Genomic DNA, 12,485 nt, shown 5'->3' with positions numbered 1-12,485 from the left:
AAAAACATGGTAACATCTTTATATTTAAGACTTTTTGACTAAAATTCTTGACTAGTTTTTTCGAGTTTGGTCATTTTGGTGTTTATAATTTCATAATTTGGTTGGACACGAGGAGCAGATGTGACACATGCAGAGCAACGATGTTGTTAAGAAGGGCAAAATTGCACAACAGCTATGATTAGACTGACTGCACCTTAAGGTTTAAACTGGATTTTGGATGGAATTTTTGGTGTTCATAACAGAGACAGAGATCCCATTTTAGAACTCAGAGCTACTTCCTGCACTTTCGTACTTTTATTTTTATGAAAACCTGTCAAATTCACTTAAATTTCAAGCGGAACCGTTTACGGGCTCAGTTTTATTTGGAGTGATTTGTGCATGTTTGAGCAATTTTTAATCGCTTATTTTCAGGGCGACATTTTGCAGATCAACCCTCACCTGTTTTCACCACCACTGGTCTGAAATTACATAGTTTTTCAGACTTATTACTTCCGCCAAGGAGGTTATGTTTTTGCGGCGTTTGTTTGTTTGTTTGTTTGTCTGTTAGCAACATAACTCAAAAAGTTATGGACCGATTTTGATGAAATTTTCAGGATTTGTTGGAAATGTGAAAAGGAAGAACTGATTTCATTTTGGGGGTGATCCGGAAGAAATCCTGGATTCTGGATCACTTTGAAATTTTAGTTAACATTGTGGTAAATGGGGCCAAAAATTTTGTTTCTCAATATCTCGGTTAATTATTGACCAAACCCCATGAAATTTGACTCAGGGATGGACAATCGGATCCTCTTTCATATTCCAAATTGAAAGATATGAGACAAATATTTATGGAAAACACAATTAATATGAGGGGGACTGTAGTCCTTGGCGGAGGTCTGCGCTCTCTGAGTGCTTTTCTAGTTTTCTTCTGTAATATGCGTAGGATTTTGCAACTTTGCGTAGTAATTTAGGTACAAATCACAGACTGTATAAAAAAGTGACCTCTACTCAAATGAAGTTTGCGATTCTCACGGTTGCACGAGTGGATTTTTTGACAAAATAGCAAAAAAAAAAAAAACTCACCAGGATCATGCAGAGCAGGTCGATACAAACAGTTTAAGGCTACGTTTATATGATGATGGTCTGAACAGAAGAGGTAAAAGTGGGATTATGTCTTCACTTTTTATTCCACGTTCAGATGAGCATTTTCAGGAGGAAATCTGCGTGCAAACATGACGCGAAATTGTGTGAAATTCAATTGGGAATGCCGTCTGGCTCGCCTGCGACAAACTGGTGCATCCAGAATTTGACAGAGGCACTGTATTTTTCGGACTATAAGTTGCAGTTTTTTCACAGTTTTTGGGTGGTCCTGCGACTTATATATTAAAATTTTCACACTGAAGCCACAAGAGGCTCTAGTCTTGTGTGTCAGTATCTGCTGCTCCTGTTCCTCCTGTACCACTGTTACTTGGCTCTACTGCGCATGTCTCCTGCAGAAAGAGCCTCTGTCCTGCTGCAAGTCGTGAAATATGCAACCTAAAATGGTAATCGAGCAGCAGAAAGAAAGTTTGGAGTGAGCGAGAAATTTGTGAGGGACTGGCGGAAAGCGGGGATGGAGAACACAGCTTCACTGTAACCAGGAGGATGCACCATGTAACTTTCCTGGAAGTCACTGGATGAATCGACAAAACCTGGACTTCAGTGACACTGAAACCATCCTGTCGGGATTCAGAAAGACCCAAACAATTCTAACTGGAGCTGATGCTGAGTCTGACGACAGTGACACAGAAGAGGAAGCGGCGCTCTGTTTACCTCCAGAGGTCATGGAGTTGTTCAGAAGTGACACCGAGGATGAAGAATTGAATGGATTTAGTGATTTGGAGTGAGATGGAGAGTTTGTTAAACTTGTTCTGTTTTGTTGTTTATGCTATAGTTGTCTGAAGAACTGTTCATATGTGATGTGAGCAGATCTGACCAGAGTTTTGCGTCTTGGGCAGTGTAGATGGAAACCCTTCGGTGGAGTGTATTCAACTTTTCCACTCTGGAGGGTGGTTTCAGATTTTTGCATTTTTAAGCCCCAAAAGCGCCATCACTGTCTAAACAAAAAGCACTTCTGATAAAATATTTTGTCGTTTTTACCCGCAAGCGTTCTCTTGTAAAAAGGCCCTGACACTAAAATGACGAGGCTCAAAGCAGCAGGTACAGAGAGCGGAGACGACAATATTCCATTGAAAGTCAACGGGAGCCAGCGTCAGGGCACCACAGCTTTCGAACGCAGAATCCAGCAGACTTGTTTCTTTTATTAAATTGTTTTAGATTAATATTGTGATTTGAAATGTCCAAATTATGATCCATGGATATAAAACACGAAGAAAGTATGACCTCAGAAGAAAAAACACATAAACTATAATGAAACACAGATAACAAATAAAAGCTAAACATATATTTTATAAGTGCAAGAACATTAATGCATGTAAAAGGTTTTTTTTTTTCCAATATTGGCCAATCAGTTTCAGAACACACAATGGGCTCCTTTCGTTGGGTTGCCAAGTCCAACTGGTCTTGGTTTAGATAGATAGATAAATATTTTATTGATTTAGAAGGAAATTGAATTTTCTGCAGCGGTTTCATTTAGCCCTGGCTTCAACTTTTGTCCCGCAGTCTCTTTAGCTCTTTGCTGATGGTGCTTGACAATATTACATTTACTAGGATCGTTTTTATAGGAAAAAGTAGCAGTAAAAACATTGGGGTTAGCAGCATAAATCTGTGTATGAAGAGTCAGTCGTATTTAAATGTAGGTTTGTGGGTCAGACAGTCTATAGACCACAGGGACTTTCCATCAGACTCAATTTGAGGATTTCGTCAGAGTGGTGCCCCACATAGAAAAAATACTATAGTTTTCCTCCTCTCCCCCTCTCAAAACCCCATCTACTCCTGTCAAAAGTTTAGAAAATCAGATTCTAACCGATTCTAAAACTAGTATCGAAACTAGATGCCAGAGGTGGGACCAGGTCGTTGTTTTGTGAGTCTCAAGTACGTCTCAAGTCTTTGACAAGTCCCAAGTCCAAATACAAGCAAGTAACAAGTCCAAATACAGGCAAGTCTCGAGTCACTGGCCCCTAAGTCCAAGTCAAGTCCAAGTCAAGTCCAAGTCGTCTGCTTGGAGCTTCAAGTCATTTCAAGTCTTTAAGCTACATAATAGTTAGTTCTTTGGTTCAGATTTTTGCAATTTATTTGACTTTTAAGATAACTTGTGCTTAAAAGTCATGGTGTATTTATATATGAGCATTTATGTAAGAGTTGTAGAAATGCATTTTATTTTTTTTTCCTTTTTAAATGTTTTGTCAAGATCTTAGTGTGAATCATTACAGTCAGAACAAAAAGAATTTAGATTTAAAAATGCTTAATTGTTATTTTGTCGTGTGTCTGCACTGAAATGGAAGGATCAGGTTTTCTGTAGTTCCCTCGGTTTCACTGCATTGTACTGTATATTACTGTAGTACATTTGAGGATACCACATCACAGTACTTCATTTACTGTTGCCATAGTAACAAACAGAGAAGTGGGAGGGAGATGTTCCAGTTTAATCTGTGTATCATTCGTTCATTTGTTTTTCAATATAAAACCAAAAATAAGAAAACAAAAAACTATTTGCTTCATTATTTGCCTCCAAAACCAAAATGAAAAAATAAATAATGATTATTTTTTTCATTTTTTGATTTTGTGTTTAAACAAATAATGGGGAAAAAAACAGATAACGGCAGTTTTCCGTTTCCATGACTTAAAGTGCGACAATTGCACCGCATACGAACCAGGACTAAATCATTTTCAGTCTTGGTCAAGTCCCAGTCTCAGTCCCGGTCTCAGTCCTGCTTTGGTCCCAGTCTGGTCCCAGTCTCAGTCCCGGTCTGGTCCTGGTCTGGTCCCGGCCTCAGTCCGGGTCTCGGTCCCGGTCTCAGTCCTGGTCTGGTCCTGGTCTAAGTCCTGGTCTCAGTCCTGCTCTGGTTCTAGTCCTGGACCTGGTTCAGTCCTGGTTCAGTCCTGGTTCAGTCCGGCATCGCAGTTTAGGTCACGGAAACGGGAAACAGTCTTTATCCGTTTTTTCCATTATTCATTTAAACACAAAATGAAAAAACAAATTGTTATCTGTTTTTTCATTTTGGTTTTTGAGACAAATAATGAAGAAAACAGTTGTTTTTTCATTTTCTTATTTTTGGTTTTATATTGAACAACATATATTTTTAGGAGTAGAATCAAGTCTGAATCAAGTCCCAAGTCACTGACCTTCAAGTCCAAGTTGAGTCCATCATCTTACTGTCCATTTATCAAGTCTCAAATCTCAAATCCTAAAAATAGTGACTCAAGTCTGACTCGAGTCCAAGTCACGACTTGCAAGTCCCGACCTCTGCTAGATACTAACTGGAGCAGGTAAACTTAAAATAGTCACATGAATGTCTTTAGAATGATCTTGAGCTGTGGGTTCTAATTTGGGTGCTCACATTTGAGTTAATATAAGTCTGAATTATTTACTTACACTTGTTCTTTTTTTTTTTCTTTTTCTTCGAGAGGTCAGATGGAGGACTTGTTACTCTTGTTACTTTGATTAAGTTAGTAGTTTTAGTTAATTATTTAGTGTAACTCTCCCCTCTTGTGTTCAGTTTTAGTTGGTCCTCCTGTATTTAAACACCTCTGTTTTTTGTCTGGTTGAATTAGTTTTGTTCTGTTTAGTTTTTTTTAAGTTCCTATTTGGGCCCGGCTTTTTTTGTTCATGATTTACCTAATTTGAGCCTTTGTTAAATCATCTCTTTTTTGACTTTATTAATTTTAAACTTATTTTTATACCTTGTCTGTGCCTTTCTCTTTGGTCCACGACAAAGTATAAGAGCAAACTATCCTTCTTTTTCTCTCTCTCCACCTCTTCTCACCCATCCCTCATTCCGTTTCCCCTCTGTCTCCTCTCTCGATTCACCGTCTTTATTCTCACGATTTTCTTCTCTCGTCGCTTTCTCTTGTCTACTTCTATCACCTTTAAATCTGTCAACTCCATCTTTCTATCCGTCCTTCTCTTCTTTCCTTATTCTTCTCACGCTCTCCTTTCGCTCTTTCTCCTCTCTATCCTCCCCTCACTCACCCATCTTTCTCTCGTATTTCTCTCTCGCCTTCCTTCCACTTCTTTCTCGCCCGTCCCTTCTTTCCTCCTCTCCGTCTTCTCCCCCTCCTCTCTCCTCTCTCCTCCTCCTCCCCCTCTCGCTCTTTAGTCTGATGTAATGTTTCTCGTTCTGAACAGACTGATTACGGCGTGACAGTTTGGTGTGACCTCAGAGAGTTTGTCAAAACGACTGCACTTGAATCATTGATACTAAAAATGGTTTAGGTAAAAGCTCATATTTTCAGAAACACATTTTTGTTGCTGGGAAGAAAAAAAGAAAAAAAGAAATGGAGCGGTGAGAGGTTTGACCGAGGCCAAGGTTTGATTTGTTGGACGGCGTGTGTACGTTTTAAAGTGGACGATTGTTGTTCATATTTTAGGTTTGTGCTTAAAATCAAGTTACAACTTTTATGCTGAACTTTATGGAAAATGTATAAACTGCTGCTGTGCTTTTCTTTATTCATTCTGTGCACATCTGACTGCAGAAAACCAGGAGAACTATTATTCACACATGAGTTTAAAACACGCAATTTTTGTCATGGACGTCACCCCATTAGTCTGAGAGTCCATCTTGTCTGAATCTGGTTCCCTCAGAGTCCAGTCTCTGTAGAGTTTGGTCCACAAAGAGTTCAGTCCCCGTAAAAGAGAGCGATCCCTAGAGAGTCCGGTCCACACAAGGTTTCGGTCCCCACAGAAGAGTCAAGTCCCCAGAGAGCCCGGTGTCCACAGAAGAGTCTGGTTTCCACAGAAGAGTCTGGTTTCCACAGAAGAGTCCGGTCCCCACAGAAGGGTCCAGTCCCTGCAGAAGGGTCCTGTTCCCAGAGAGCCCGGTCCCTGCAGATGAGTCTGGTCCCCACAAAAGAGTCCGGTCCCCACAGAAGGGTCCGGTCCCCCACAAAGTAGAGTCCGGTCCCCACAGAAGAGTCCAGTCCCTGCAGATGAGTCTGGTCCCCAAAAAAGAGTCCGGTTTCCCGCAGAGTAGAGTCCGGTTCCCAGAGAACCCGTTCCCCCACAGAGTATTGTGCGGTCCCAAACAGAGTAAAGTCTGGTCCCCTGCAGAGTAGAGTCCAGTCCCCGCAGAAGAGTCCGGTCCCCACAGAAGGGTCCGGTCCCCCACAAAGTAGAGTCCGGTCCCCACAGAAGAGTCCAGTCCCTGCAGGAGGGTCCTGTTCCCAGAGAGCCCGGTCCCTGCAGATGAGTCTGGTCCCCACAAAAGAGTCCGGTCCCCCGCAGAGTACAGTCCGGTCCCCAGAGAATCCGTTCCCCCACAGAGTATTGTGCGGTCCCAAACAGAGTAAAGTCTGGTCCCCTGCAGAGTAGAGTCCAGTCCCCGCAGAAGAGTCCGGTCCCCACAGAAGGGTCCGGTCCCCCACAAAGTAGAGTCTGGTCCCCACAGAAGAGTCCGATCCCCTGAGAGCCCGGTCCACCCCCACAGAGTAGAGTGTGGTCCCAAACAGAGTAAAGTCCGGTCCCTGCTGAGTTGAGTCCGTTCCCCTCAGCAGAGTCCAGTCCCCTTCAGAAGAGTCCGGTCTCTCGCAGAGTAAAGTCCGATCCCCACAGAGTAGGGTCTGGTCCCTTCCGAGTCCGATACCCTCAGAGTCCTGTACCCTGAGAGTCCGGTCCCCGCAGAGTCTGGTCCCTTCCGAGTCCCATCCTTTCAGAGTCTGGTCCCCTCAGAGTCAAGTCCCGAGTCTGAGAAGCAGCACAGGATTTTCACAGGTCCTTCACAAATACCATGGTCCAGTCTCCCTGTCTGCAGTAAACTATAGACTTACAACTGTGTCAGAAAGTACTTGGTTTCTCCATCCAGTTCACTTTCACTTTATTTCATTTTTATCCTAAGAAACATATACAAGTGCACTGTGCAAGTTTCCTGGTAGAAGTTTGAAACCTTAGAGATGTTTTTGCTTTAGTTTGAATGGTCCATGTGTCATTTGTACGAGGAAACTGCTTCATTAATGGTTGAATATGTAAAGTGTTGAGGGCAATAACCTCCAGTTTTACCTTTAAGTTAATCTACTGCTACTAGTACAACTACTACAACTACAGCTTCTGCTACTGCTACTCCCACCAGCACCATCATCAGTACTGTGGTATCAGTAGTGGTTTGAATGTGTGTAGTGTTGGGCTCTGTACAGTAGCCCATTCATACCCCTCTGTGTAAACACCGGGCTACGGCGGGCTACGGCCTGCAGGGTCATTCTGATGAACAGGAAGTCCACGTGGAGCCAAGTCGGTCTTTAGAATCTAAGTCATGAATTGGGTCATTTTGTGTAGTTGAGTATTGAGTTTATTCCTTGGTATCGAAATCGAGTTTGAAATTTTAGTAAGGTGACAACACTGCTTCATACTACTGATCAGGGCTGCAACAATATTCGATATAATATTAAGTTGTTCGATACTGATCTCATGATTTGATACACGTGTTCAGTTAATATGCATGTGTCCCTTCATGAGCTCTGTGTTGTCATTTATTTTAGTCTGAAAGGAAAACGGTTATCGCTGCGTGCTCCTCAGATGCAGCAAGAAAACAGCTCCATTCAGACATTACAGCTGAAACATTCTAACAGAGGTGGATTTTGTCTTTCAGTCACTCTTTATTTTACGTTGATAAACCCAGGAATGACAGAGAAATTAACTTTTAATCGCTTTTGGCTTTACTTGGGCTTTACTCAAATGCGCTCGTACATGCATGCGACGTGACTCACGATATACACAATCTTTTTCTCAGACTCTGCCTCATTAGTTTCCTCAGAAAACAGGCGACTGAAACATTTCTATGTAATATTACGTAGTCTGAGTGTCCAGAAAGAGGATGGGAGAGCACAGTGTGTTACATACTGTAGGGGCAGTGTGGGAGGAGCTACGTACTGTCTCTGCTGGAGGAAAAGAGCAGCACCGACACAGACATGAGGTGTGCAGAGAGACTCAGGAAGAAAAGAAATCAGCAAATCATCATCAAAGAAGGAAAAGTCTGATAGTGTCACTCCCCTACAGTTTATAATAGTAGACTGTCTATATTCTAAAATATAAAATAGCCTGAGAAACCTTTGTTTTTATTCTCATTGACTGTAAATCGCTGAACCAAATGAACTAAAACACTTCACATATAAACTTCACCTTTACAGTAGCTGTACTGTAATGTATTGTGTTTAATGTACCGTATTTTCCGCACTATAGGCACTCTGGATTATAAGGCGCACTGTCATCGAATGGTCTATTTTCAAACTTTATTCACATATAAACCGCACCGAAGTGTAAGGCGCATTAAACGAAACACAACAGTCAGATAAGTCAGTCAAACTTTATTTAACGCGTTCACAATAACTCTCAACTTTGTTCAATTGTAACACGTAAAAAAAATACTGTCTGAGACGCTAAATTGTCATTCACAATAACTCATAACTGTTCAAACAGTTGGGCGATTACGGCGTCCAGCACGTCCACATCCCTCTCGTCATTATTCGAGTCAGTGTGGTTACTGTTCTCTGGCAGTTCAGATGATTCTGGTTTTGGTGAAAGCTCGGACCACAGTTGATACTGATCCTTAGCCCAGGCGTCCACGATCCGTTGGCAGATCGTGGCGTAAGTCGCTCGGCGCTGTGTTCGCCTTCTCTCATCCACTGCTCCCACGCAGCTCGCACTTTAACCTTATAATAGTCTTGAGTTTAAAGTGGGTGTTGTGTCTCTTGACAGGTGTATTTTGATATTAAAAGGAATCACAGTATGTATTATTCCTGATGCTCCTGACTACTGGAGCCGTAATGCTGCAAGTGGTGTGGCTTTGTACTTTACTAAAGTCATACTAAGACACCCCAATAAATTTATATATAAGGCACTCTGGATTATAAGGCGCACAGTCATTTTTAGATTAAATTAAAGGCTTTTAAGTGATCCCTATAGTGTGGAAAATACGGTATGTAATATTTTATGTGTTTAAGTTTTTGCGTCTTAATATGTATCGAAATTGAATCGATATCATGACCAGTTTATCAAAATATTAATCGAATTGTGGGAAAACTGTATCGTTGAAACCCTATTTATGCAAATAAATACATCTCCATTTCAGTGAATACAGTTATTATTATTATTTTGCGCTGGTAACTGGGAATCTAGCGCCAACCTGCAGCTCATAAAGTGACGACTCCACCACCTGAGACTCCTGCTACTACCGGAGCTTTAAGAGGTTCAAAAATAGCCTAAAGTTTGAGCTGACGTAAAGAAAACATTCGACCAGGAATTTCCCAGTTCCTCCCAAATGTTAAATGTTGATGTTGGACTGAAGCAGGCTGAGAAGAAAGTGCTCTGGTTTTAATGTGACTAAAGAGGAGCAGAGCCGGAGGAGCAGAAGAGAGCAGAACAAGAGGAGCAGAAACAGAGGAGCAGAGATGAGACAGAGGAGCAGAGACAAAAGAGTAGAGACAGAGGAGCAGAGTCAGAGGAGCAGAGGAGCAGAGAGACAGAGAGCAGAGGAGCAGAGTAGAGACAGAGGAGCAGAGTCAGAGGAGTAGAAAAGAGACAGAGGAGAAGAACCAGAGGAGAAGAACCAAAGGAGCAAAGTCAGAAGTGCAGAGAGGAGCACAACCAGAGGAGAAGATCCAGAGGAGAAGAGACAGAGGAGCAGAACCAGAGGGGGAGACAGGATCAGAGTCATAGCAGCAGATGTGACAAGAGCAGACAAAACTGAGCTGAAGAAGGCCCTAAGTGTGCGCTGTGTAATTAATCATATTTGGATCACGATTTCGATTTGTATCAAACGATCTCCAAACTCATATAGTTGAATTGAAATGATTTAAAGCTTAATAAATTTTATTTTGGGATATTTTTTATATAAAGTATATTTATTATTCTTTTTAACTATAGCGATTGTAGAACAGGATATATAGCTTATTTTGGATACATTGATGTTTTTCTATATCTTATTTCATGTTCAAAGTTAATTTTATTAATTTTGTGTTTCGTACATCGCAAAACTGCTCCTAAGGTTCATATTTGTAGCCTGTGTTTATTTCTATTTTAGAGAGAAATGCTGAATAAATGCATCGTGTAATAATCGTTTGAATAATCGTGATTTTAGTATTGACCAAAATAATCGTGATAATGATTTTTTTCCATCATCGAGCAGCTGTAGAAGGTCCTGAGTTCCATCAAATCAAGTCCTCACCTCGCACCACATCGTTTGGGAAACAGTGAAAGTTTTAATAAGGACCAAGTAAATTAACAAATGTGAAAGACTTCTGTGGAGAATAAAGCAGCACTACGTCACATTTTTACCTCCTCAAACATCATTGTAAGTCCCTGTGATAGTTTAATATGTGTTTGTGGGTGTATGAAGCGTCCACTATCGCCCTCTGCTGTCTCTGTGCAGAAAACAAGTCTTGTAATACGGCCAACACGACCCGAAAAGAGTGTAAGAGACTGTATTTGGCAATGTTGCGTTTCTGTATGTGATTATATTCCCTTATTTTAGTAAAAAAGAAAAGACAAAAATCTGCCTGAGCCTGTTCCCTCATAAAGGAGCTGCAGGGGAAGCTTTATCGCCGAAAGTTCTTCAGTTTTGCTTTTAACGTAACTGTTTCTGTTCCTCTTTCTCTCCTCAGACGTGATTTCTCCGACGCTGTTAAACCCGTTCTACCGCCGGCTCTCCTTCGACGTGTCCTCCATGGAGAAGAACGCCTCAAACCTCGTCAAAGCAGAACTCAGGATCTTCAGGCTCCAGAACCCCGGAGCCAGAGTCCCAGAGCAGCGCATAGAACTCTACCAGGTACGACAGACTCTACACAGACATAGAGCTATTTGATCAGGATTATCTACCGTAAAATCCAGACTATTGAGTGCACCCGAATATACGCCACATCGACTAAATTTTAACAAAATCCGCACCTGAATATAAGCCACAGGTGTCCACATCTTCAAGAACGTTTTCAAGTTCGGGCGTCTGCTTTTATCACCTCTGAAAGTTTTTGTCGTCTTTTTGCGTTGAGTCAGTTCGTCACGCCGCCGTCGCCAAAATCTCACCATCGACTCACTGACATTGAGCTCGATTTCTTTCTTCCACAGCCACATCAGTCGTCGTTAACTTAAAAGGTGCATCATCTGCATTTCTTCGTGTGTTTTTCATGAGGAGGGTGTGTCTATGAAGCGCAAAATAACAGTTCAAAACACAATCAAACTAGAATCTTCCGCATCACCCCCGTCTCTCCCCTGTGCATGTCTCCTGCAGAAAGAGTCTCTGTTCTGTCTGTATCATGTCAGTGTCTTGGAGGATTTCAGCAGATTTCAGACTCTCTCTGGGGCAGGGTTATTTCTATCAATCAGGTATGAGTGGATGTCCGGCTACTGAAGATTAAGACGTTTCTTCTCGTCATTTACACACACGGGTAAGACGTATCCCCCTCACTAATGTTCATTTAGCATCACAACTTATTTTATCAAGCGGCGATAAACTATTTGAGTGCGCTGACAGGAGATCAACCCTAGATCCGTGTGTAACTGCACAGACAGCGACGTTTTCTGCACTCAGGCTTCGTGTATCCGCTGTGTTGCCAAACCATAGACCGTATATATGAATGGACAATGTGCCAAACAAAGAATCCGTCCATATATTCGCCGCATCGTTTTATTACCCGCGGGGTTCAAAGTGTGACCAAAAAGTAGCGGCTTATAGTCTGGAATTTACGGTATTGACCTTATTTCGCCCCGCCCACTTTTGCAGTAAAGGCGACTAAACCGTGCTTTCTTTGTGGTGGAATTCACGGTTAAGCGAGGATCTAAGCTAAAATATGAAATAAAGTAGGTTTATTTGTGTAAAATGTTAAATTTTCATATGCACCATGGGAGATTAAATAATTATGATCTGTAATTAATTTATCTAATTAATCTCTTTTTTAATCTCACCTAAAAATTGCTGAGAAAAGCTTCCACTTGAGGTATTTTGATTTAAATTCATTATTACATTATTGTGGCAGATCATAAGACTGATATATAACAAAAAAGTGACTTTATAAAGTCATTTATTGTTTAACAAGATGCAGATCAGATGCAGTCATTTACATTCCACAGCATCATTGTTATTACTGTTACTAATCTGCATAAATAAACTCAACTTTACAACATATAAACCATAACCACTCTAGAGCCACATCAGCCCGTTTGACATTATAATGTGTTTAATTCAGCTTTGCGCAAGTCTCACAGAAACAAATCTTAAAACCGCATGGCTAATTTGCATAAACTAAGAGGAGAAAAGAAAAAAAAAAGGATAAAAAAAAAGAGGACTAAAGGACACGACTCAGTGGAATATAGATGTTCTTTCTGTGACAGAGGGATGTTGATGCTGAAGGTGAGTCTGTTCTGT

General features: G+C 41.3%; 1 protein-coding gene across 1 annotated transcript in view; it reads left to right on the top strand.

Annotated features, from left to right (window-relative positions):
* Positions 1-12,485, top strand: part of tgfb2 (transforming growth factor, beta 2) — a 71,676-nt gene that overhangs the window by 44,794 nt on the left and 14,397 nt on the right. Inside the window, exon 3 of the mRNA XM_020923645.2 lies at positions 10,729-10,892. Coding sequence (XP_020779304.1) covers positions 10,729-10,892 — 164 coding nt within the window. The remainder of the gene's footprint in view (positions 1-10,728; positions 10,893-12,485) is intronic.

Source organism: Boleophthalmus pectinirostris, unplaced genomic scaffold (assembly GCF_026225935.1).
Source record: "Boleophthalmus pectinirostris isolate CB_2022bp ecotype Guang Dong unplaced genomic scaffold, ASM2622593v1 HiC_scaffold_6, whole genome shotgun sequence".
NCBI classification, from domain to species: domain Eukaryota; kingdom Metazoa; phylum Chordata; class Actinopteri; order Gobiiformes; family Gobiidae; genus Boleophthalmus; species Boleophthalmus pectinirostris.
Note: the sequence above shows the minus strand (reverse complement) of the source record. Positions and strands in the feature narration are given on the sequence as shown.